The 27,884-nt window shown below is 35.4% G+C and overlaps 1 protein-coding gene across 12 annotated transcripts in view; it reads left to right on the forward strand.

The window, feature by feature from the left end:
* Kcnt2 (potassium sodium-activated channel subfamily T member 2) overlaps positions 1-27,884 on the forward strand; it is a 395,059-nt gene that overhangs the window by 277,157 nt on the left and 90,018 nt on the right. For 7 of the 12 annotated variants that reach the window (XR_005492244.2, XR_010056918.1, XM_017598802.3 and 4 more), the window contains 5 exons: positions 1,995-2,208; positions 4,181-4,286; positions 11,671-11,843; positions 19,338-19,409; positions 22,343-22,477. Coding sequence is in view for 10 of the 12 variants with exons in the window: in XM_017598802.3 (XP_017454291.1) it covers positions 1,995-2,208; positions 4,181-4,286; positions 11,671-11,843; positions 19,338-19,409; positions 22,343-22,477 (700 nt within the window). In the remaining 2 variants the exon portion in view is untranslated. Of the gene's footprint in view, positions 1-1,994; positions 2,209-4,180; positions 4,287-11,670; positions 11,844-19,337; positions 19,410-22,342; positions 22,479-27,884 lie in introns of those variants that run through there. The other 5 variants (XM_017598803.3, XM_063272313.1, XM_006249943.5 and 2 more) reach the window with 3 other exon arrangements.

The raw sequence follows: 27,884 nt of genomic DNA on the forward strand, positions 1-27,884 counted from the left end.
CTCAGTTCAGTGGTTTGCTGCTGGCATTCGCCTCTGTATTTGCTGTATTCTGGCTGTGTCTCTCAGGAGCGATCTACATCCGACTCCTGTCATTCAGGTTAGCATTATTTATTTCTATGTGACTAATGAACTGGCAGGAAGAAGAAATACAACATAGACTCAGGGACAGGAAACTGATGTGAAAAGATAATTGAGAGGATGTCAATCATCAAAACGGGAATGATAACCAATCTATTCCTCACCATGCTCTGAAAAATATCACAACAATGTGAAGACTTTTATTCTGCAACTTTATCTTTCATAATTGTGAGAAATTAGTCTCTTAGGACATCTAATGTGCTACACATTGTTATGGAAGACTTAGCAAACTATTACAAATACCATGAGATTCATAAAAAAATAGAATAACACTGATGAACAATTGAACTAGTAAAATACAGTTGATTCTATATTCTAAAGACGTGTGATCTAAGAAATGAATTTTCACAGAAGTTAAAAGGGAAAAAAAAGTCAATGTCAAAATATAGAATTTACCTGGGGCTGGAGAGATGGCTCAGTGGTTAAGACCACTGCCTGCTCTTCCAGAGGTCCTGAGTTCAATTCCCAGCAACCACATGGTGGTTCACAACCATCTGTCATGGGATTCGATGCTCTCTTCTGGTGTGTCTGCAGACAGCTTTTAAAATATATATATATATATATATATATATATATATACATATATATATATGTGTGTGTGTGTGTGTGTTTGTGTGTGTGTGCATATATGTATATATAATGTATATGTATATATATATGTATAATTTTAAAAAAATTTGCCCACTTCTAAAGCACAGGTTACCTATTTATGGCGGAAGGAATGTAGGAAAGACCTCAGAAAAGACCAAGCATTTGTAAGAGAAAAAGAGTTTCAAGGAAAGGCTTGTTCCTGCAGCTCTAACTGCAGATCTAACTGAGGTCTTTCTGCTAGATTATAAATTTCTCCTACCTATACCAGATACTGGCAGATGCTAGTATTGGCACTATACCTGACAACAGACCAAATGGAGCACCCATATAGGCATGGTTCTGTCTGTGCGCAGCCTGTGTTAGGAAAGAACAACTATGTATTGGGGAGTAATGTTCAGTCAGATATATTGACAAAGAGATTATATAAGTATCTTTTTGAAAATGAGAAAGAGTTTAACATACAATGTTGGGACAGATTTACATGAGGAGACATATTTGGAAAATAAAAATAATCTCATTTTGCTTTTGATAATATTTGAAAAGAATCCTAATGTGCCCTATTTTCTTTTTGTTCTGAAGTACTAGGGTACTGAATGGTCATCTATAGACTTACTGTAGTAGATGTGCTCTCCACTCTACAACTTTAAGATAACACCATCCTAGATCAGTTTCTTTTGCATCAATAAATCCATTCTATAAAATTTACATCCCTTATCTATTTATTTAAAATTTTCTTTCATTACTTCTAGAAAACCTTCCTCTTTTCTCAATGAGACAGTTGTCCTAGAATCTGATATCTAGTAATTACCATCATCTTTGTTCATACCCTGGAATGACTGAGTACTGGTCCTCACGTAAGGACTTTCCAGGAGACCAAACCTTTTGAAGACCTCACTGCCTCTTACATATCCACAATTGGATCCAAGAACTCATCACAAGAAACTACATCTGTAACAAATATTTTTTGATGCAGGGTCTCATTGGGTAGCTTTGAGTGGCTTGAAACCCACCTGGTAGATCAGATTGCCCTTGAACTCATGCAGATCTGCCTGCCTCTGCCTCCTGAGTGCATGCACACACGCACCCATGCACATACATACATACGTACATACATACCTACATACATACATACATACACACATACATACATGCACACATACACACAAATGCATGTTCCATAATGAGATTAATTATACCCATTAAATAATCATTATGTTACAGGTAGTAAAAAAGTGCTAATGGATTTTCCTGTTTTACTGTGTTAGGTACTGTGGCTATAGACTTACAAGACACAAGCTGTAGAGCAGCAAGTGGCCCTACACTGGCTCTTCCTTCAGAGGGAGGCAAGGAACTAAGAAGACCTAGCATTGCTCCTGTTTTAGAGGTAGCAGATACATCATCAATTCAAACCTGCGATCTTCTAAGTGACCAGTCAGAAGATGAAACTACACCAGATGAAGAAACATCTTCAAATTTAGAGTATGTTGATTTTACTAGTTTGTGTTTTGCTCACATTTTTTTTTTATTTTAAATTTTTGAGAATATCTTACCTGGATACTATACTCACATCATTTCCTTTCCCACTTCACTCTGCAACTGTACCCATGTACCACTAACTCCCTCTTGAACTCATGAACTCTTTATTAATAATAAAATAGGAAGTGGCTGGTCACGTTGCACTCTCAGAAGGTAGAGATGGGAGGGTGGCAGTACCCAACTGACTTTCTTCCTTTTTTTAAGTCTAGCATCCCAACCCCTGAGATAGCCCTGCCCAAATTCATGGTGGTTCTTATATCGTCAGTGAGCCTTATGTGAAAGTATCGTCATCTAGAGATATGTTTTCTATGTGATTCAGAAGCTTATCAAGTTGAAAAGCAGGAATAACCATCATGAAATTTCACAGTTTATCCAATGACACATTCTGACTTCTCCATGAAGTGTTTCCTCATTCTAGCCTTTTGCATCCGCCTTTATCTGGGAGCTACCAATTGTTGGAATTTAGAAAACAAAGACATTCTTTCCTTACTCAGCTTCCAATCTCTTACAGCACATACCATTTAACAGCCATCTCATTTTAACCATGACTGCCACTTCATTGCATTGCAGAAAGCTTAATTTGAAGTGAGGGAGAAAAAGTTTTCCTGGGATGTGTTGCACTGAGTGACTGATGGCATTGACATTTTATGTGTTGTTACTGGAACTAGTGCTATAAACACAATCATCGCTGATCATATCCCACAATAAAGTTCACTTAAACTCTAATGTTTCATTAAGCTGGAACTGAGCTGTCATTGAAACAGAAAAGTTACTTTAAATTGATTCACAATTTTTATTTGTTTCAGAAAATGTCAACGTACTTGTAGGTAAAAATCTTGTCTCAATGTATTTTGTAGTCCAAATACGCAAGTATATCTGTAGATATAGAATGGGACCACCAGCAGATGGGCAACCATCCCTGCAGGCAACCATCCTTGTAGGAAATGATGTTTTTAAGTGTGAACAAAATTCTGTTTTTAGGTTTCTCAAACATAGGTAGAGGAAAATTGTAATAGAAAGATCAAAGACATATTAAGGTAGCAGGATTGGTTGTCAGCTTCTAAATTTACAAAATGTGCTCAATGTTACTCGAAACCAAGAGTATCCTGAAAATAGTTTCAACAAGGCCTTAACTTCATGGAGTCTTGGGAAAAGTTACCAAAAATCAAGAGTTTGCACATTGAATGAGAAAATATTGCTTTGAGTAATTTCCTTTTATTTACTAACATTTAACCTTCTGCCTTTTAGAAGTTCCAGGTCCCAAACTAGTGTAGCCAAAATGTGCAGGTGACTGTTTTCAAAAGTCAGTAAACACGCTAAATTTCTTTGATAATATTTTAAGAACAATGTCAGGAAAGATCCTGTTTTTGACTAATTAAGTCCTTGCTACCCTTTAGTTCTGTGTGCCTGGCTAATGAATAATAGCAGAGCCAAACTTAATACAGCCTGCTGTAAATAGACTCTGTAAGGTATGAGAGTATTCTTTGTTATGGATACATGTTTATGTATCCGAGGGTGAGGACTGGGAAATGTTTTCTAGAAACAGCTGTGACGCATTTGCAGTCATTCCCATTTCTCTCTGAATCAAACGCAAATCCCCCCTTACTCAATTAAACGTGAATGTGAATGGCTGTGTTGCAGGAATGCTGAATTCATGATAGGCAATCTCCAAGTTCATATAATTTTCACATGACAGGAAATGTTTCTTCATTGATACATAAAAACGCAAAAGATATTATAACCAATCATATTTCATCATAATTTGCCTCCCATTTCGTAAACTATGTGATTTTCCTAATATGATGGAAACATCGATTTATTAACTCTAATTTAAACATGCAGTAGATCTGGGTCAAATATGTGGGTTGCAGCCTCCATGACTACTCAAGCTGTAACATCTCATATTGCTTTTCAGGTATGCCAAAGGCTACCCACCTTATTCTCCATACATAGGAAGTTCACCTACTTTTTGTCATCTACTTCAAGAAAAAGTGCCCTTTTGCTGCTTAAGATTAGACAAGGTAATGTCTGATTTGATTTTCTCTAATAATAAAATTATAGCATAAGCTATATCACAATATGAAATAATTTTATAGTTTTTGATTAAAATATATTAGCATGTAAACTTGATTACATAAAGTGATTACTTTTACTTTTTTTCCTCACTGAAAATCATTAAAATGCTTTCTCCTTGTAATTAATTACCCAGTTATGTTAACCAGTTGACCAGGTTTTTACAAGGGAAGACAGAGCCACAAGAATCTTAGCCCACTTTAATTATTAGTGTATCACCATTTATGTTTGCTCCCATATTATTTAATTGTTTTTTAATAAACAATATCTTGACAAATGAGATACATACATTTATGACTAGGCCAAAGGTTACCTAGTGTCTTGTCTCATATCTCTTTCTCACATTTTTTATGCAATTTTCTCTTCCTGCCTGAATGTCTTAAAGAACCAGCTCACAACAGAATAATCTGAAAGCGTGAACATTTTTGCCTTTTTCTTTGATTTTTTTCTTTTTGTTTTGCTTCAAACAGATTGAAGTGGAACAACACACAACCTAAAAAGATTTCTGGGTCTTTTGCATCATAAACAGGGATTTCTTCTTTTACTCTTTATTTGGGTTTAAAATTATAACACCAGCACCCTTTTTATAGCCTGTGAAACTTGAGACAATCACCAATAATGTTAAGTTAAATTATCTGTAAAATGGATAAAGTTTTAAAGCTATGAATTCTGTAGTGTTCTTCGAAAGGTTATGTTATTACATTTAACTCAACACATTTGATTACTAAGGCATCTTTCCATTCATTTCCTTAGGATTCTTGCTCTTCTCTTTGTTATAAATATTGTCTGCTGTTACTATTAGAGAAGATTGAAAGAATGTTAGTAAACTCCAAAGTTTATCTATCCGAGGATGGCCTGTGAATCCTTCTCTTACTCTTAATTATTTCATGCCATTTCATTGTAATCAGGAATTCTATTAGTCAAGGCCTTACTTACTAGTTTGATATCCTTTCTTTTCTTTGATTTTTTGAAGCATTTGACATTTCTGATCACCTTTGCAAAATTAACAGATCTAAGGTTTCAGTGTTGTTCATCTGCACTGTCCCCTTTAAGGTACAGTTCTTTTTTACTTCGTGTACCTTTCATATTTTCCTTCAAGACTGTTAAAAGCTTAATATAAATTTTTATGACCACAATTTGTACCTGGACTCACATCTAATGTACTCAATTCTTTTCTCATACATTTAGTTGTAGAGTGTGTGAAACCATTAGGAAACCAAGAGAGGAGATGACTTAATTATCTCTAAGTAACTAATCCAATTCTCACTCTAAAGCTCAGCTCTCAGAGAAAGGAGGCAGTGGAAGGCCTCTAAAATCAATTACTTTTGCTATATTAATACAGGAAAATTATCAGTTTTATTGCTTCACAGCTCCATAAGAGATCAATGTTATACCAGTAACAATGTTATACAAATATAATAGGATCTACTCTGAATATGGTTGTTTTCTTTGGGATTATGGGATGGCATTAATCAATTGTGTCTCTGAGGTGTACGAATTGGGATGTACTCATCACTCTGTCCCACTCTCAGCTGACTGTTCTGGCCAAGGTTTCTCAACACTACTTTTACATCCTCTCCTTGGGTTTTCTTAACTATGTCCCTTCTGTGTGTTCATAAACATAATAGTTCTCTTGTGATATTTCATGGATATTGAAGTTATAATTGTTCTAAGGATCACCCAATCAGTATTTTCCAGAAATTTTCCTAGTGCCTAATGCCTTTTTAAAAATATGAGTTTTATAGAACAAATTAGGTAGTCTTCCTTCTGTTTCAAGTTTGTGGAATAGTTTGAAGAGTACTAGAATTAGGTCTGATAGAATTCTGCACTAAACCCATTTGATCCTGAACTTTTTATTTGTTTGAGAGACTTTTGATGACTGCTTCTGTTTCTTTAGTGGTTATGTGACTGTTTAGATGGTTTATCTGATCCTGATTTAACTTTGGTACCTGGCATCTGTCTAGATAATTGTCAACTTCATCCAGATTTTCCAGTTTTCTTGAGTATAGGCTTGGGAATGATATATATTTAATTTCCTCAGTTTCTGTTGTTATAAATCTCTTTTCATTTCTGATTTTGTTAATTTGGATACTGTCTCTGTGACCTCTGGTTAGTCTGGTTAAGGGTTTATCTATCTTGTTGGTTTTCTCAAAGATGCAGCTCCTGGTTTTGTTCATTCTTTGTCTATTCCTTTATATTTCTATTTGGTTGATTTCAGCCCTGAGCTCGATTATTTCCTGCAGTCTACTCCTCTTGGTTGTATTTGCTTTGTTTTATTCTAGAGCTTTCAGGTGTGCTGTCAAACTGCTAGTGTATGCTCTTACTAGTTTCTCTTTGGAGGCACTCAGGGCTATGAGTTTTAGTCTTAGCACTGTTGTCATTGTGTCCCATAACTTTTGGTATGTTACTGAAAACACACAAAGACCAAAGAACAAGAACTTCAGAACAATTTCCCTTATGAAAATCAAAGCAGGGGCTGGGGATTTAGCTCAGTGGTAGAGCGCTTACCTAGGAAGCGCAAGGCCCTGGGTTCGGTCCCCAGCTCCAAAAAAAAGAACCAAAAAAAAAAAAAAAATCAAAGCAAAAATACTCAATAAAATTTTTGCAAACCAAATGCAAGTACACCTAAAAACAATCATCCATCATGAACAAAAAGGCTTCATCCCAGGTATGCAGGGATGGTTCAATATATGGAAATCTATCAACATAGTCTACTACGTAAAATAACTCAAAGAAAAAAAAACCACATGATCATTTCATTAGATGCTGAGAAAGCATTTGACAAAATTCAACATACCTTCATGATAAAAAGTCCTGGAAAGATCAGGAATTGAAGGCCCATACCTAAACATAGTAAAAGTTAAAACATAGTAAAAATATACAACAACTCAGTAGCTAACATCGAAATAAATGGAGAGAAACTCGAAGCAATCCCACTAAAATCAGACACTAGACAAGGGCATTCACTCTCTCCCTATTTATTCAGTATAGTACTGGAAGTCCTAGCCAGAGCAATCAGACAATGAAAAGAGGTCAAAGGGATACGAATTGGAAAGGACAAATTCAAAATATCACTATTAACAGATGATATGATAGTATAGTTAAGTGAGCTCAAAAGTTCCACCAGAGAACTACTAAGCCTGACAAACTACTTCAGCAAAGTGGTTGGGTATAAAATTAACTCAAACAAATCTGTAGCCTTCCTCTACTCTAAGGATAAACAGGCTGAGAAAGAAATTAGGGAAATGACACACTTCATGATAGTCACAAATAATATAAAATACCTTCGTGTGACTTTAACCAAGCAAGTGAAAGATCTGTATGACAAGAACCTCAGGTCTCTGAAGGAAGAAATTGAAGAAGATCTCAGAATATGGAAAGAACTCCCATGCTCATGGATTGGCAGGATTAATATAATAAAAGTAGCCCTTTTGCCAAAAGCAATCTACAGATTCAATGCACTCTTCATCAAAATTCCAACTCAATTCTTCATAGAGTTATAAAGAGAAATTTTCAATTTCATTTGGAATATCAAAAAAACCAAGATAGGGAAACGATCCACAAAAACAAAAGAACTTCTGGGGGAATCACCATCCCTTACCTCAAGCAGTATTACAGAGCAAATAGTGATAAAAACCTGTATAGGATTGGTAGAGAGACAGACAGGTAGATCAGTGGAATAGAATTGAAGACCCAGAAATGAACCACATACCTGTGGTCAGTTGATCTTTGACAAAGGAGCTAAAACCATCCAATGGAAAAAAGATAGCATTTTCAACAAATGGGGCCAGTTCAACTGAAGGTCAGGATGCAGAAGAATGCAGATAGATCCATTCTTATCAGCCTGTACAAAGGTTACATCCAAGTGTATCAAGGACCTCCACGTCAAACCAGATACACTCAAAGTAATAGAAGAAAAAAATGGGGAAGAGTCTTGATCACATGGACACTGGAGAAAATTTCCTGAACAAAACACCAATGGCTTATCCTCTAAGTCCAAGAATTGACAAATGGGACCTCGTAAAATTGCACATCTTCTGTAAGGCAAAGGACACTGTCATTAGGACAAAATACAATCAACAATTGGGAAAAGATCTTTACCAAAGCTACGTCTGATAGAAGGCTAATATCCAAAATATACAAAGGACTCAAGAAGTTAGACTCCAGAGAGCCAAATAACCCTAATAAAAAATGGGGTACAGAGCTAAACAAAGAATTCTCAAGTGAGGAATATTGAATGGTTGAGAAGTACTTAAAGAAATGCTCAACATCCTTAGTCATCAGGGAAATGCAAATCAAAACAACACTGTGATTCCACCACACACCAGTGAGAATGGCTAAGATCAAAAACTCAGGTGACAACAGATGCTGGCGAGGATGTGGAGAAAGAGGAACACTCCTCCATTGTTGGTGGGATTGCAACCTGGTACAACTGCTCTGGAAATCAGTCTGGAGGTTCCTCAGAAAATTGGACGCTGCATACCTAATGATCTAGCTATACCTCTCTTGGGCATATACCCAAAAGATGCTCCAATATACAACAAAGAGACATGCTCCACTATGTTCATGGCAGTCTTATTTATAATAGTGAAAAGTTGGAAAGGACCCAGATGCCCTTCTACAGAGGAATGGATCCAGAAAATATGGTCCATCGACACAATGGAGTACTACTCAGCTATAAAAAAAAATGACTTCATGAAATTCATTGGCAAATGGATGGAACTAGAAACTATCATCCTGAATGAGTAACCCAATCATAGGAGAACACACATGGTATACACTCAGTGATAAGTGAATATTAGCCCAAAAGTTCAAATTTCCCTAGATACAATCCACAGACCACATGAAGCTCAAGAAGAAGGATGAGCAAAATGTAGATGCTTCACTTCTTCCTAAAAAGTGGAACAAAAAGATTCTTAAGAGGTGATATGAAGATAAAGTTTGGAGCAGAGACTGAAGGAATAACTATTCAGAGTCAGCTCCACACGTTCCCCATATATATACACATACATACACAGTCACCAAGACTACATAAGATTTTTGAAGCTAAGAAGTGCATACTGACAGGAACAGGATATAGATGTCTCCTGAGATACACAGCCAAGAGCATGTCAAATACAGAGGCAAATGCTAGCACCAAACCATTGAACTGAGTACAGGACCTCCAATGGAGGAATTAGAGTAGGGGTTGAAAGAGCTGAAGGGTCTTGCAACCCCATAAGAACAAGAATGCCAAGCAACCAGAGCTTCCAGGGACTAAAGCACTACCCAAAGACTATAAGTGGACTGAACCATGGCTCCAACTGCATATGTACCAGAGGAAGGCCTGTTGGACATTAATGGGAGGAGAGTCCCTTGATCTGTGAACCCTTGATGCCCCAGTGTAGGGGAATGCCAGGGTGGCAAGGAAGGAGGGAGTTGGTGGGTGGGTACATGAGCACCCTTATGGATACAGGGGGTGAGAGGGTGAAATGGGGGTTGTCCGGAGTGGAAACCAGGAAAGGGAATAACACTTAAATATATGTAAAAAAAATCCAATGAAAGAAAATTTAAAAAAAAAAATAGAAAACATGGGCTTTTTATGGTTGTAGAATCTGAATATCAGAACTAAAAACTCTCCGTACTGTATGCTATGTAGACCTTTGCCCCAATTCTCTACTGTTCTCTTCCTTTACATATTCTTTTCTTTATTTTTTAGATTATTTTTCTACTGCCTCATTTCCACTATTAAAATTTCTACCAAATGAGATTTGAAGGTTGACAATTTTTTTTTAAACATTACATTTTCCCTTGGACGTTTTTTACTTTCAGCCTAGGAGAGAATTTGCTTGGTTTCTAGTCCTGCAGAACTTTCCTTCTTCAATGCTTTTGTTCTTCTGGTCACTATAAATATACATTATTATTGATAGTCCCTCTTTATGACGAAGAGCCTATAGTCTTGGGTGGTCGATGCTTTCATAATAATGCCTACAGCTATGCTACAATGTTTATTCGGGATTATGATTCACTGACTTTTCTGAGACCTGTAGCTTGGTCACTTCTAGAAAAACCCTCAATATTTATTTGAGTAAGGCTCTTTCCGGATTGTGAATTTTTTTAGCTTCTAGCTTTTTTTTTCAGCCTGTGTTTTGCAATTGTGGTAGTATTTTCATGTCTGTTCCTTAGCTTATTCTCTCAGCTGCATTAAATATGTTCTAATTATTTCTTTCACCATTGGGAATTGTACTTGATATTTCACACAAGTTCAGAAAGTGCTTCACTACAGACTTAGACCTTTAGCTCTGAATTAACTTTTGGATTGCATTGCTCTTCTTAAGAGGATATATAGAAATAAATATAGTATGTTTGAACAACTGTCTTGGATATTAAATAGGATTTTGTTAATTCTTTAAGTGCTTTTACTTTTGTCTTCAAACATAATTAACATTATTTTCTGAATCTAGTAACAACAAAATTTCTAATTTTTGTATGTTTTAATTATTCTTATTCTCACATTGTGCTTCATTCTACCAGTTTAAAAATAATTTTATTAAGGGATAATGGAAAAAGGATACTTCATAGGCAAGTAACACCAAGAAAACGAACTAGTATCAACCCAGGTAAATAAAAAGAACTCCATGTAGAGACATATAATGGTGAAGAAAAACATCTCCAAAGCTGTTAGGCTTGCAGATAATTAAGCTTGAAAACTGTCTTGATTCAGTAATGTTAATTAATTTCCTCTGAGCCTAACCTCTCAGGAATAGCAACATTTTTCCAATAATTTTGTTCTCACCCAGCTCTGGGATGAGTTCTGATCAAATGTTGTGCTTTCTTTCTCATGTTTTGCTTCTTACTCTTTAAGCCTGCCTCCTCTGCTCTTAAACAACTCTGCTTCGTTTCTTTACTTTTTCCATTCTTTTAGTTTTCTGTTTCTTTTCTTTTTTTAAATGTTTTTTTTTTCTTATGGTATCACTTTAGGTAGCTAGGACTGGGAATATCTCTGAGGCTGCTTAATCATAACATCAATATATTTTGAAAACTAAAGCCACATGTCTATGCTATAACAAAACAAATAGTGTGTGGCGGTACAGCAACAACATTTAGCTTGTAAAGTAGCCAGTTCACACAGTCCTTTTTCCGTGACCACTCCGTACTTCCTGCTCCTTTTCATTATTGATCACAGTTTCCTACATCAAGTTCGAGAACTGGGCAAAGACAAATCACAACTGTGCTCCAATCTGTTAGAAAATTAGGTAGATAAATTTTACATAATCATATATCCTAAATTATTTCACCAAATTTTACTGGAACATAAAAATGGCATTTCTTTGTGTAATTTTCCTTCTCTAGAGTTGCCAGCATAACTACTATGAGGATGCAAAAGCCTATGGATTCAAAAATAAACTAATTATAGTTGCAGCTGAAACGGCTGGGAACGGATTATATAATTTTATTGTACCTCTCAGGGCATATTATAGACCAAAGAAAGAATTAAATCCCATAGTTCTTCTATTGGATAATCCGTAAGTATATTTTAAGATACACAGACAGAATTTTTAATTTTATTGTGCATTTCCTTAAATTTACTGATAGTTTTAAATCAGAAACATTATGGTGCACAGATCATTGGAAGATAGTCTACGCTATAATGTTAAACGTTATTGGTTATGATCGTGTTTCATTGCTTCTAGTTAAATATCGTTACAAACTCTTATTTGAATTTAATAAGCAAATGGTTATCTACTCATAGGACCAGTGGAAAGAAGCCACTGAAATATCCCTTGTAAATGTCCTCAATTTAATTAACAAGCTTTAAAGATACCTGTCAAAAAACCTGTCAATTATTATCAGAGATGCATTTATTGATCTGCTTTTATGTGTTATACCATGGGTGTCAACTGTGTGTTTTACTTATACAAATGTTCTTATACCATAACAGAAAACAAATTATGTTGTATCCCAAGCGTATGTCTGGAACATTTTAGGGTGACAGACTTTGGTAAATATGACTACTTAAGCATTTTGAAAGTGTTATAGATGAATGTATAGGTTCCCAAATGAAATGGTCAGAACTATTTTATGTTCAAGTTGCTGTGCCCCTCAACTATAATTGGGAATAAATCGGTTGCCATGGGGGTGGTGTTAGAAAGAATTTAAGCATGTGACAGCAGCAAACCTCAGGAATGTGACAGTCAGGGTGTAGGATGTCTATAGCAATAGAAGAATTGTCAAGGTGCCCCCAGGTTTTTCAACACTCTGAATTCTGGAGGCTCTCTGCAGGTAAACTAAGTTGGTACTACAGACACTTTGGTTAACTAAGTCAAATGCTCAGTGTGGGGCTGTTTGTCAACATTACAAACAGAATTTATTTTATTTGATATTTTATGTATTTACATTTCAAATGTTATCCTCTCCCCCCCATACTCTCTTACCCCACCCCCTGATTCTATGAAGATGCTCCCACTTCCCCCCACCACTCCCACCTCAACACCCTGGCATTCCCCTACACTGGCGAAAGGAGCCTTCACAGGACCAAGGGCCTCTCCTCCTATTGATGCCAGACAATGTCATCCTCTGCTACATATGCGACTGGAGTCATGGGTCCTCCTCTGTTTACTCTTTGGTTGGTGGTGTAGTCCCTGGGAGCTTGGGGGTGTGGTGGAGTGTCTGGTTGATTGATATTGTTGTTCTTCCTATGGGGTTGCAAACAAACATAATTTAAGACAGGCATTTTTAGACTATCAGGAAGTGTTCTCACTGCGAATGACCAGATCAAACTGACTCAATTAAAGACCTGTGTCATTAAAAATAAAGAAGTAAGAACTTTCAAAAAGAAAAGAACATCCTCTGCTAATCCTCAGGCAAGACTTATCTGTCCTCTTACTCACATTATTTTAATATTTAATCTGGGGGTCCTGATTCATAACTCTTCTTTAACCCCCCATAGAAATATTTATTTTCTCTAAATTTGGGAGTGGCGTGCTGCTTACAAAACAGGTATACTCTTCATTTTCAGTCTCCAGTCTTGTGAAGTAATCTTAACTCGGTCATTTATCTTTTACCTCATTATCATATCTAACAGGAGCCATGCCATCCCATTCCATTTGATTTTGAATAAAAAGCCACAAACACTTCTGATTCCTGAAAGACCGATTTGTTCATCAGGATTATCTAGTCCTGTGATTCTTCATGTAGCCTTAATTTCTGAATGTGGTTCATCTGAAACATCCCCTTCTCTGGATTATTGACAGGCCACTGTTGCCCTGTAAGTGTACATATAGCTATTCAATACTATCCTATCAGAATGAAAGCATAAAGACTAACATCAAAAGGTAGCGTTCTTTTCCTGCACGTGGTTTATAATAGCAGCAAAGGTGGAAATGAACTCCAAGTCATCATATTTGACATTTAAATTTTATCTTGGATTTTATACAATCATACTACATAAAAACCATGGCACTGGAGAGATGTGTTTAAGAAGTTAACAATCTACATGATTATATTTAATTTAGATATCTAAATAAACTTTCCTTATCAATGGTATGAAGCAGAGCTACATGAGTCATAAAATCCAGGCAAAATTCCTGTGGTCAATTCTAGGAGGAAGGTGAGCTATGCACCAGTAAGGTTGTTGTTCTAAACCTTTGGAAGATCTTACCTAACTCATAGATTTTTTTAATATGTATTGTTTGCAATTAGGTTTAAAGGTCCCTATCATCTTAATCACCAATATTTATCCACTGAAAATCCATCATCATTAAAAATTCCTGACAGTTTGGATTATAAATGTCCACAGGATGCTGTTGTTTGTTGATTCCTGCTGAGTATAATTTTATTTATACTCAAACACGGTTATCTAATTATCATATTACATGCATTATAATTATTTCAATTCATTTAGTAAATTCCAAGGATATGATATAAAACCCTTAGCTTCCTGTGTATGTCTCAAAAGGGACATCTAGCATTTTTCCTTATCTTCAATTGCTTTGACGAAAGGAAGACTCAGAAGCTGAACTTCAATAAGTCTCCTGGGAATTTTATGCAGTCCTTCCTTTCTCCCCCTTTGGAAATGAGACACCTGTTGGTCTGAAATTGATTTTATCCTGCAATGCTGTATACCAAGTTACCAGAAATAATAATTTTTCTCCTTAACATAGATCCATACTCTGAGAACTTTCACAATCATAATTCTATAGACTTTGGTAATTGTTGCTTAATTTTTAGAGTTTCACCAAGTTTAAATGAGCAGCGGTGAAGCCAATATTAAGTAAATGCCTATTGAGATGAACTCATCAGAAATACAAATTAATTCCACATAACAAGAAAAAAGTGTCATAATAACGAAGCATTAAAATATAAATTCAATTTATACTTTCAACACATAGTAGGATGTCCAGAATGATTCTAGCTAGAAAGACTTGTACATTTCAGTGGTATTCAAGTGAAAGTCTGGCACGTTGAAAACATCTTTCCTATGGCTCATCAGAGCCACTCTGATCTTCCCACAGCTCATCAAAGTGCTGTCAGTTCTGATGGTTTCACCATCTGTTCTCCTTTGTTTGTGGTGCTAGAATGATTTCCAATATTTTGATTATAGCCTCTACCTTAAAGGTCATCTCGCTAAGATTTAGCTGGAAGTCAAAGCTAGAATATATTACCCAAACTTAGACAAAGAAGTGCCAGATCCATGTGGATGCCATGAATTTTTACACTGACCATTTATTAAATCAATCAACCTCTTTGCATGCTGTACCTAAGCACTTCAATTATTTACAAGTTATTGCTAAAATATGTGATGGAGTAATTCTCCTTACCCTATGGAAATGTGCAACTTTGTTTCAGACAGAATTGAGATGAATATAAACTTCTCCTCTAAAGCAGCCTAGACCATTTGTTTTTTTTTTTTAATTCTTGTGGCCCCATCTTACTTCCTCTTTAATTTAAAACAGATATAAAATTCAGGTTATTCTGAGATTTAGATAATATATATAAGCATAAACTCTAACATATGTGACAGCCCGAGAAAGCTAGATTTTCTTCTCCTATAAAAACTTTAACATTGTTACTATTTAAATTACTGAAAAGTCTTATGTAAAAATCCAGTTGAGAAGGAAACAGAGTCTGGAAATGTAGTTTAGTAGAACAATGATTGACTAGTATGTAAGATACCCAAACTTTGAACACATACTGCAAGTGCATAAACTCACCCAGACACACACACACACACACACACACACACACACACACACACACACACACACACACTTACACATTGATTTTAAGTACTTCCAGCTAAACTAAACTCTTTACATTTTAAAAAGTTATACGCATATTGGTGTTTTGCCTTCATGAATGTCTGTGCCACACTTGCCTGACTGGTGGCTACAAACTGGAGGAAAGGGTTGGATTCCTTCTAACTGGAGTTACAAAGTTGTGAGTTGCCCTACAGATGCTGGGAACCATGCAGGTCCTCTGCTAGAGCAGCAAATGCTCCTACCTGCTGAGAAGTCTCTCCCGACCCTGATCAAAACAATTTAAAGAAGAAAAGACTATTTAAATGTCGTTGTAAAATACTTATGAAATTAACTTTGATCATAAAAGTACATTATGTTCTTCCCTTGAAGTTGAAATAAAAATACTATGCTAAATAATTTAATTGCACAGAAATTTTTTTCTTGAATTTTGCATATCTGTGAAATTTATGAGCTCACTGTCTGGTGATATTGATCTTAGTATTTTAATATCTGTACAGTATTGTTATGAGGTATTTATGAAGGTATGAAATTTTATATTCACAGCCTGTGTTCGTATTAGATACTTCATTCAGGCCCACGATTAACAGATGTGCTCATTTACTTCTATTGGCTGCTTTGTATATTTTTTGACATTTTATCTCATTTATAACTAGTAAATTTGTCTGTTTTGTTTGGCTTGGGCTTACACAATTATTTGATGTGCATCTATTTCCTTGACATACAATCATTGTCTCTTAGATTAAAAAATTAAGGGGGCTGGGGATTTAGCTCAGTGGTAGAGCGCTTACCTAGGAAGCACAAGGCCCTGGGTTCGGTCCCCAGCTCCGAAAAAAAAAGAACCAAAAAAAAAAAAAAAAAGAAAAAAAAATTAAAATATTCCAGTATATGTTAAAAAACTTGGTTTATATATGGTGTATAAATAATACATTCTACATTTATTTTCACATGATAAATTTCTTAAGAAGTTTATAGGAAAATCTCTTGATTCTTTCATCATGTTTCTTTCATGTGACTTAGAATAGATAGGCTTCTCTATTTGACAGACAGAAAATGCACAGTTTATTGTGTTTTATTGACTGTTTCCTTCTACATTAATCATTTTATCATACTTTGAATGAATGTCATAAAAAAGAGACAAGGGACATTTTTTTCACTGACTGCTCTGTGTGTTTATTTTTTCAATAATAATGCTTCTCATTGTAAAGTTATACTTGCCAATTCACTGTCTCCCAATGAGAAGGAAAATTGAGCAATTATGTGTAACTAAATTATTAAGCAGCCTTGTATTTTAACCATTGTTGCCAACTCAGATAAATGAATGTCTATAAAATACATGAATACAACGTTATTTGTTTCTTTATAATTCTAGTTTCTTTTAAGCCACCGGTTAATCTTTAGTTACTGTGCTTCACTGGGAGTATGTATTTACATGGCTTAGGTGATTAGATTATCCTTTCTAAGAATTTGGAAGATATCTTGCTCATTTTAAATATATGTTATAAATATATCATAACTAAAATTCATGAGATTTCTTTAAAAAGGCACTTCTTGTAAAAATTACAGTTTATTATATCTACCAATAATAAGAGAAAAATATAAAAATATAAAAATATAAAAATAGTCCCATCTTGAATTTCCTCTCTTGCATGATGGTGTGTATAGCATAAATGCGTATTTGCTCCAAGGCCGAGTATAGCTTATTACTCAGAAAAATTTAAATCTCTTAATGAATTTAATGATTCAATTATGCAAGGGTTCCAAAATGTATAGAGACCTCATAAGAACAAAAAAAAAAAAAAAACAACAAACGAAATAAAAAAAATAAAACCGACAACACAAACCTCAGAGGAATACTATAAAGAAATTGGATCAGTCTGATCATAAATGAATATACCAGATAAAAATAGATACAATAGACGCCCATATAGATATCTACAATTAATAATTAGGAATGGTATTTAAAAGGCCAGACAAAGAGGATCTAGAAATTTAAAAAGATACAAGCAAAAACCTTTTTAGACCAAAACCACCTTGACTGTTCTTGCTTTGGGTGCTTGCATATTTACACACACTTCTAAAATCTTGAAGTGTATCAAGAGCCATAAAATACTGTCCCCCTAATGTTAAGAAGCAAGAAAGTTTCTAGAAACTGAATTGAAGTCTCTGGCCTAAATCCTGCAAATACTTGTCTTATTATATTGATTAAGAACTTTAAAGATAGTTAAAGACTGAATAATATCCTCTCTCTGATGGCTTCAGATTTTGATAAAACTGATGCTCAAAAGTCATCTACAAGTGAGCATACCAATGTTATATACAAAATAAACTAGATATGATAAACAAATAGTGAATATGGATTATGAGTTAAAATATTCTGAATTTTCAAAACTGAATTGTGGTAGTTTAATGCAATATAATAGTACTGCTCCTATTAATTACAAATAAAAATATTACAAATAAAAAATATTACAAATAAATTCAGCATCCAGAAGAATTTACTTAAAATTTTAACAGTATCATCATTTCAAAGTTTTTTTAAAATACATTACTGTATTACACTTTATTTTTATTTAGAGTTTAAAGAGATAGGATAGAAATCAACAGGAAGAAAATAGTTAGGAAAAGAATTGAAAAGGAAATTGCAACTTTCTATCTCATTACCTTGACCTGGACTTTCCCTTCTGTCTTGTACATGCCAAATTGTTCCTCATCTCCCAACACCCAAAGTAAATATTATCTCTCTGTAATATTGTCCAATTCTGTGTCCTGGGTATGATCAGTGATTATTTTTTTCTCTTCAAAGTAAAACATTGCATTCTCATGATTTTCTATATACATTTAAAATTCTAGGGGGTTGGGGATTTAGCTCAGTGGTAGCGCACTTGCCTAGCAAGCACAAGGCCCTGGGTTCGGTCCCCACCTCCAGGAAAAAAAATCAAAAAACCTAAAAAAATAAAAAATAAAAATAAAATTCTACATATGTCATAAATTGATTGGCTACTTAATATATAAAATAATATATTTAAAGTTCATTGAACAGTGTTTGGGCCTATATATGCTTAGTGGATGCATGCATAAATTAAAAGCTAAAGTGAATATAACTTATTAAGTTGTCTCTAAGCAAGGTTGAAGTTTATGGTTCTTTCTTTTGCTCTGCTTACATGTAAAGATTTCAGTTACAATAAACATCGTTCAACAACATACCTTGGTAAGACACTCAAAGGTGAAATAGTGTCAATGTAACTTTATGTAACGCAACTTTTCTATGGGTATATAGACTATAAAGTAGACATATTCAGATGTGAAGTGTGGTGTGATTGTATTCAGATGTGAACTATGGTATGATTGTATACATTTTTTAGGCAAAGCTCTCTTGTACTCAAGCTTATTGATTACTATTTAGAGGCACTTGTAGTGCTTAAGTTCATCTGGGAAACTAACAACCATTTGCTCTTCATTGTCAAATTCTCTTCTGCATTAGGTAACTGAAATATTGGATAAGTGTTGTCTTAATTAAGAGTAATAATTCAGTATTTTTCAGGATTATGCCATAATGTTTCTGATTTATAACTCACACTTCCTAGTATATCATATGGTTCATTAAAAAAGTGCAAATATATTCTCAATCAAAAGGGCAGTCAATGTAGAATGTATCTTGTCTTTGGTTTTGGAAATGCAAACTAAACTTGCTTCGCTTCCCTAGAAGTGCTGCCCCTGTTGTGACACTCTGTTTCATTTTGTAACCCATCTGCTACATAGGCCAGATATGCATTTTCTGGATGCAATCTGTTGGTTTCCAATGGTTTACTACATGGTGGGCTCTATTGACAAGTAGGTGACAATGTCTATGGCACATGACGAGTGTAGTGTCCTGTTGTGATGTGTCAAGTGCTGTGTCTTGTTCCTGCATGATGAGTGTACTTGTTGTGTTGGTAAATATGGTGACTTATGCATGCGGAACACATGCCCCTGTGCTATGTACCTCCTGTCATACTGCTAAGCTGTAATTCATTGTGGAATTGCAACAGACCTTGCTGCATGTCAGGTTGGTCAGGTTCACACATTTGCAAAGCTCTTTCAGTCTTGCAGCTTTTGCAAAGGCAGCAGGTTTTGTTTTTTCAGTAGTATAGATAAGGTGGCATCCAAAAGTAACTTCAAATTCCACATTGCAGTGCAGTGAGACTGTTACCACAATTTCAATGTAAATAGTAACAATTTCATGTCAATTTGTTTCAGAAATTTTAAGAATTCATAATTATATAACTTGCTAATTGAAAGACTGTATAATACATGCAACTATGCAATGTATTAACATAAAATATAAAATATACATAAATGTTTTTGTGACACCATTAGTTAGAAAAATACATCGGCATCAGATTAATAGAATGAAATACTGTAAAATATGTGTGATGTTCAAAAAGGAAACCAAGAATATTACATTCCAAAGAAAGTGATGATTAATTGTAGAGTAATAATTATTGAAGGTTGATCACCAAATCTATATGCAAGTGTATGTACTAATTCTTGGTAGCTTATGCTTGAAATTTTCAAGAAAATAAAACACGTTTAAGCAAGAATACTTCCTCACACTTGCAAATTTCACATTTTCCAACTTAGGAAAACTGAGTCATGGAAAAGTAAAAAGTCAGCCCTGGTTAGAACAACTTTTGAGTTTGTCACTCAGATGAGTTTCCTTGACTACTATTGCCATCTGGTGGCTGAACTGTGTAAAGCAGTATCCTTTAAAAAAAAAAAGCGGGGGTGGAGGTGTGTGTAAAAACAGACATATCAGAACATAGCCAGAACTCATAAGAGTATGTCCATAGCTTACTCAAAAATGCTAGCATGTTAATTAGTAGCATGAAAGCCTTAAGAACCCAAAGATTCTACATGTTTCACTAATATCCCAATTGCATGTATTGTCTCTAAATTCTAATGCATCATTTAATAATAACTCATGGTCCTGAGTCACTATAGCAGATAACACTTTAAGGATGAAGCCAACAGATGCACTTGAGAGCAGGTTGTCTCAAGAAACTTAGAACAAACTCTCTTAGAAAAATATTTATTCAGCAATAACTCTTGTTTCGCAAAATCATTTCTGCTGTGATTCAGTAAAACTGACTTCTTACCAGTTTATATTTCTCTTGTTCTATAAAATCATAGGAGAAAATGTTGATGTAGAAAGGGCTATACAGGCTGAAAATACAAGGAAATACCTTAAAATTACTAAGTAACTGGGAGCAAGACGAGTTATCACCAAATTCTCCATAAGGGACCAAATCACTTTCTTTTTCTATCTAACTTTTTTCCATCTTGCAATGGCTTAAATTAAGGCATTGCACATGTTGAAAGGCATGTTACTGCTTGATAATTTCTAAAACGTAATTTAATCAATTTAGGGAGAAGTAAAATGAGTCTCCTACGCAAAAGGGAAATCCCAAACACTAGAGATTTACCTTGACGATCATTTGTACTGATCAGACATTAGAATTCTGTCTTCTTTTCTCATGGGAAATATATTTGCGATAAAATGCTGTATAAACCGTTTTAGCCTTAAAATATCTGTCACAGAGAATAGCTCCAAATTCACACGCAGTGTTTGTCTCCCCATAACACCCCTCAAATTTTTCCTAATAGCCCTCTGAGGCCTGTTAGCCCATCATGTGCTTTTATGAGAATGTCCGGAAAATAATTTTAGTTAATATCAGTAGTGACTGCAGTTTTTTACACTTTAATTTTGTTAGCTTGAATTAGGAGGTTTGGACATTAACTGCTTTTCTTATCTGTCTTCACTGAACTCTGTAAGTACTACATCCTTTTTACTAGGTCAAGTTTAGTCTCACCCCATTTTTGTCCTGTTTTTTTTCTAGTCTATACTAAGCAAAGTCACTGAGACTAAATAGAAGCCCAAGTTCAGCCTCAATGATAAACATCCCTTTCTTTAATTTGCATGGAAGATTCCAATCAATACATCTTATAGAAATAAGAATGAAAACTGACCGGAATAGTTCACAACTACTTATACCTCAGTTTTTCTAGTTACCTCATAGAGAGGTACAAAGAAACTTGGACCATTCAATTTCTTGTTAAAATTTTGTTTTAACACATACATGCGTGCGCGCGCGCACACACACACACACACACACACACACACACACACACACACACATACACGCACGCACGCACGCACGCACGCACACACACACACACACACACACACACACACACACATACACACACACCTTACTGTCATTGAGATATAGAAACAATTGGTAGATCCAGATAGGTAGATATAGATAGATAAATATATAGATATGCATTTATGAATTCATATCACATACCTTTATATTTTACATTAGCTTGATGCCTAAATTAATGTAGCCATTGCCCCTCTTATACTCTCACAAAAAGCCACTTGGCAACTTGAACCAATTATATTGTTTTGTTCTTGAAATCATACAGTAGCTGTGAGCATGAATCATTGTCATATTTTTATTTTACTTTTTATACACTAAGTGTTACTGAGCACAGATTCCAAATATGAATGCTTTGGAACTGTTAGTATCTGACGAATTCGGAACTTCCTATCAGCAGGTCATGTTACATTACAGTGAGCCTTCGTGTCTATCTGCTTTCTCTATGAATTCAGCTGTAAGGATGCATTCCCAAGCCTACCAATAATCAACGTTAGGCGCTCAGTGCAGTATTGCCGTTTATTTAAAGACCTTCTTTTCTTCCTTTTCGGATTTTTATCAAAGCCTAGATGATTTGCTCAGGTGTGGAGTGACCTTCGCTGCCAACATGGTGGTTGTGGACAAAGAAAGCACCATGAGTGCAGAGGAAGACTACATGGCAGATGCCAAGACGATTGTGAATGTGCAGACTCTTTTCAGGTACGCATCTGGAGCCTAACCCTATGTTCATTTAGGTCGTGTTTTCCTTATGTGAAGTATTTGATTCCGTGCATGAGAAGTGAGCCCGGAAAAGCTGACCTTAGAATATCGGTTTACTTGATCATGCAGCAAATACTTATGTAGTATGTAATTTGACTGGTACAGAATAAAGTTAGTAATTCTTCCCTTACTGATGACATATTTATTTTGTATAGCTTCATAATAAATTCTAAAAATAAATATGTACGATGCCTGGCATGATTTAGGACAGACTGTGTTCTAATGTGGGTTTCTTTCCTAGTAGTGACCCAAGACTTGCCTATACTAGGAATTCCCTAGGACTGTGATATTGTCTGACAGTAATCTATTCAGAGTAGGAATGAATTTGGAAATTTACTCTCCCTCTTTTCACATCTTCCAGTAAACTACTTCAGATGTAAAACTCCATTTTGGTAATCACTGGAAAGGTCAGACAGACCTGACCAAAGGAGTGTTCCCTGTGAGAAGTGGAGTAAGAATCACAAATCTGAGTCACTGGTGATTGCTCTAGAGTCATTTGAAAAAGTTTCTATTTTGTGAATGAGTTTTTAGATGCCCAAAGGAAAGGTGTGAACTGCTGAATTGTTAAGATAATTCAAATATCCTCTACTCTTTCAGCACATTTCCCTTCATCTCCATAGCTTCATTGGTAACAATGACTATGTCATATTCAAGTACCTCTGTTTATAGGGTGAGCTCACAGTTCACAGGTAGGAACTTAGGTGGGAGCTTAGGTGACAATTTGAACTGTGATGTTAGGAACTTTCTCAAAATCGCAGTTTATCACTTACAGTTTATACATTTGTAAAGTATCATTATTTTGATATTAAGGTATCAAGAATCTATAATCCCTTAGAACATACTTTAAAATATGTATTAAATATTATGTACTATCATTACAGCCACATACCTGCCAGTTTTATGTGAGAGAATGGAAAGTCATAAAAACGTATGCTATTACAGAGAGCAGCAAAGGCCGTCTGCTACAGTGTCCACCTGGACTCTCGCCTGACATCATTAACTTTACAAACTGAGTGTGCTCCTAACCTCATCGAAATTCAGTTTCCCATCATCCATAAAACCCTGAGAAAATTAATTAACCTACCTTGAAATGGCAATAACACTTAGAGATGAAACACGTAAAGAGTCTGTTGTCACCACACCCAGAAAATACACCCTAAATTTGTATAAGACCTTCTAGCTATAATGGGAAGAATATACACTACGAAGTTTTTACAATATGGTAGCTCATGCACAATAAAGGTAATGTGATTGCCCAGAAGACTGCATTGAATACCAACGTAGGACATATTGAAAATATGGCCCTTATAAGCAACTTTTTTTCTTTAGAGAACAAAAAGTAATTGCTTTAATGATGAGAATATATATATTATATATTATATATGTTATATATATTTGGAATATATATATATATATATTCCAAAAGCTAATTACAGTTTTTATAGAAGAAACTTTTCACACTAAATGTGCTATTTTACTTACCGTATACTGGGTTAATTCCATTGTAACAAAGGTAGAATTGGTTTAATCCTTACTACCTACTCCTTGAATGAATTATTTAATTCCATGTTAGTAATAAATCATTATCTGTTTGAAAGGTACCAACATATTAGTTACTCATTTTCAAACTAACTGATGAGAATCATTTAGAGACGATACATACAATTGTCTGAATTGATCAAAAACCAGCCCTTCTCCCGAACCTGGCTGACGGATGAATGAGTGAATAAATGAATGAATGAGTGAGTGTTGTATGATCCCTCAGCTACTAGTTTTTAACAGGGCCTGAATCCTAGGCACCCTATGAAGATTTCTGAGAACACAGGGAGCGAGCAGGTTGTGTTAATATATTTGGGAAGGTGTCTATCAGTTCTTCTTACCTTCCAGACTCAGTTTCTCTACAACATCTGAATTTCCTTAAACTTTCTATCTTTTTTCTAATGCTCCTAAATCTTCATAAATGTACCCTGTATGCTACCATTAACAGATTAACCTACCATTTCATTGCCCCTTGCTAAATGAGGCGTTTCCTCTCTCTATGCAGACTGAAATCCAGCTACTCAGTTCATTTTTTTTAATTCACAGATCATAACTAAGAAACCTGCCAACTTTCAGAATAAAATCACAAGTCTATATCTCCCCCTCCATACATGAATGCATTTCCAATATCAGACCAAATAAAGTCTCTAGCACTTCTGGCATTCTCATGCTTACCCTGAAAACATCTCACCTCAGTCTCCATCAAATTGCTGGCAGACCTCCTGTGCCTACGCCACACACCTCAGTGACTTCTGACAAAGAAAATCGACGTTTATCTGTCTCAATTCTATCTTCTTTCTCCCAGGAGCTGCTGGAGTCTCTCTTTCACCTGGCTGTTGTTTTACTTGTAAAAACTAAGAAAACTGCCCTTCAGTTTCCTTTTGTTTTTAAATTCTACAGAACTAAGAGTCAGCAAAAGGAAACGTGTTTTCCACCAACAAGATAAAGGAAAGGAGATTTAAAACTATCAAGACAGCGGAAGTGAACCCAACAGGGTCAAGATGTGCAAGCCAATTTTATCAGCAACTATTCTGTTATAAATCCCTCTGCTGGAGTACTTTAGAATTACTGTATTTAGAATTATTACCAGTTGATAAAGGTGATGTCTAGCCTGTTAAACTGTTTGTTCTGGCACTTTAACAGTCTAGGTTTGGCCCATTCATCCCTTCATGTACTAAGAGACAAGATCAGTTATCAATTTGCCTTGACCCAAAGCAGTTTGGGGCTGGGAAAAGGTTGATTTTAACTTACAAGTTCCAGCATGTTATTGAGGAAAGCTAGAGCAAGAGCTCAAGGAAGGTGCATGGATATACCAAGCAGAGAATGATGAACACTACTTACTGGCTTGCTTTCCCTGATGTGTCCAGCTTGCTTTCTTATATACAACCAGACTCACCTCCCTAGAAATGACACCACCCATAGCAGACTATGGCCTCATACATCAGTTAACAGTGAAGAAAATGCCTCACAGACAAGGCTCTGAAAGCAGCCCCTCCACATAGGTTCCCTTGTCTTAAAAGTGTCATGTCAATAATGAAGCTACCTGTTTGGCAGAAGGAATGGTGAAAAGCAGAAAAATGAACGTTAATCAAGCTTATGGAACCAAATGTCCGAAAAGGGATCCATTGACCCAAAGTTCATCTTCAGATTGTCTTTGAGCATTTTGAATTTAAATAGTCTAAGAATTCAGTTATAGAGAAAATTTGGACAGAGTTGAGCAAACCTGTCCAACATATGGTACCACTCAACATTCTCTACTTGGGCCGTGTAAGGTAGTCAGAAATTGTCTCTCTTCTCATAGTTTTAGTTGTACAGTGAAGTTACAATAAAATGATCATTTCTGCTCCAAGACATTCCCTAGTCATCATGGACAACCTGCATGGTGAGGGCTGGAAGTGCTCTGGGTTAATTTTTTGACAGAAAACTGTTGCATTGTGGATATGTTCCACAGCAAGTAGCTGTGCTAAGAAAAGGTTCTGGTTTTTAAAGAAAACTAGGAAGGCATCCATGAGACCTGTGTGTCCAGGTTCATTGTGTAAGAGAAGACTGATCAAAACTGAAGAAACCCCCTCATTTCTTTGCTTTAGATAATTTCAGGAACTGTCTTAACCTTTTGTTAAACATAAACATTTTTAGTAAATCCAACAAGAAGATCCTATTCTTATATAACTGAAATACATGTAATACTAGTTTTTCTGCAAAGACAAATAGGATTCCCTTCTTTTTTGTTTTCACAAGCCAATCTTGAGAGATTTGGGGCGATAGTCCAAAGTTGATGTGAAAATTACTAAAAAAAATGTCTCTGTCCTAAGCAGCTATAAACAGAGCACACGTTTTGACAACCATGTGGTAGGTAAACTGAGGCAGGCAACCCTTGAGGGTCAATTCTTAGAACCTTTGAATGGGGGTGGATCCAGATACCTACAGAGGCTGCTGCCCAGGGTAGTCAGTGGTTAAAGAAGTTGCTCAGCAGACTTTTTTTATGCGGTAACAAATCTTAATTTACTGGGGATGGCATTCCCTATTTTTAGCAGAAAAACCATGAACTCTTTGAACTCTTTGGGGCCAGCGAGAAAGAGAAGGAAAGAGAGAAGAGAGAACATTCACACACACACACAAACACAGACACACACACACACACATACACACACACACACACACACAAACACACAGAGTGAGTATACAAAACAAAAAGCAGAGACCAATAACATTATACACATAAATATAGGCATGCGTGCATACATACACATGTACATAATACATACATACATACATACATACATACATGTGTACATATCTATAGTCAGACATGACATGTACACATTTACAGATAGAATGGTTAGAGCAAATCTCCAGCAATCAGGCTTCAAGCATTACACACACACACACACACACACACACACACACACACAAGCTTTACAAACATGCACACATACGCAGTGTTGATGGATGGAAGGAACAATGTTCAAATCCCTACCTTTTGTTTTTGCTTCCATAGCATATATATCCCAGAAAAATCTTTCAAGAAGAGTAAAATTACAATGTGATTACGATTTTTATTTCTTTTAGAGAATGATTGCAAAATTAAAATAAAACATTGTGTTTCCCAATACCTTTACAAGAAATAACATTATACGTAGTACAGGTAAAAAAATAAATTATTTCTAAAACCCATGTACATTTGTTATGGATTAACAAACTATAAGCAAACAAATTTGTTTTCGCTTACTCGCAGACAGCAAGGAGTAATTATTTTATTATTTATCTTTAAAATTAATCTTGTAAGAATCTTAGAAGAATCACAAATTTAAACTTTTATATAAAAAACAGTAATGCATACTATAAATCCTTAGAATGAATATCTACTCCTCACCAATTCTTATTAAATCATATCAGGAAGCTGAGGGGAAAATGGGTATAAGAAATCAATTGTCACCAGTCCAGCCTCAGTGAGAGTCATGTCAGCCAGTGCTGACATTGTTCTTGCTCCCTGACCATAAAAGGTCCCTAACATAACTATTTAGAGTGTGCCTTTCTGAACTCCATATTGTTCCCTAGGATTTTTTTTACATTAGAGACAGTAGTAAAATCTCCACCTAGCTTTACTAACAATTTTCTTTTTTCAAAATATTTTCTCGGGGTAGTGGTCATTACTGACAATATATGTCTTTAAGTTCTTTTCTAGGGTGGGACCCAGCAGCAATGCCTGAAAGAAATCAAGCATTATTATTGTGAGTGCAAGGGATACTGCCCAGTGAGAGATTAAAAATTCCCTCAAATTTTCCATACAACTTTTAGATTAGGAGGG

The sequence above is a fragment of the Rattus norvegicus genome, chromosome 13 (assembly GCF_036323735.1).
Source record: "Rattus norvegicus strain BN/NHsdMcwi chromosome 13, GRCr8, whole genome shotgun sequence".
NCBI lineage: Eukaryota > Metazoa > Chordata > Mammalia > Rodentia > Muridae > Rattus > Rattus norvegicus.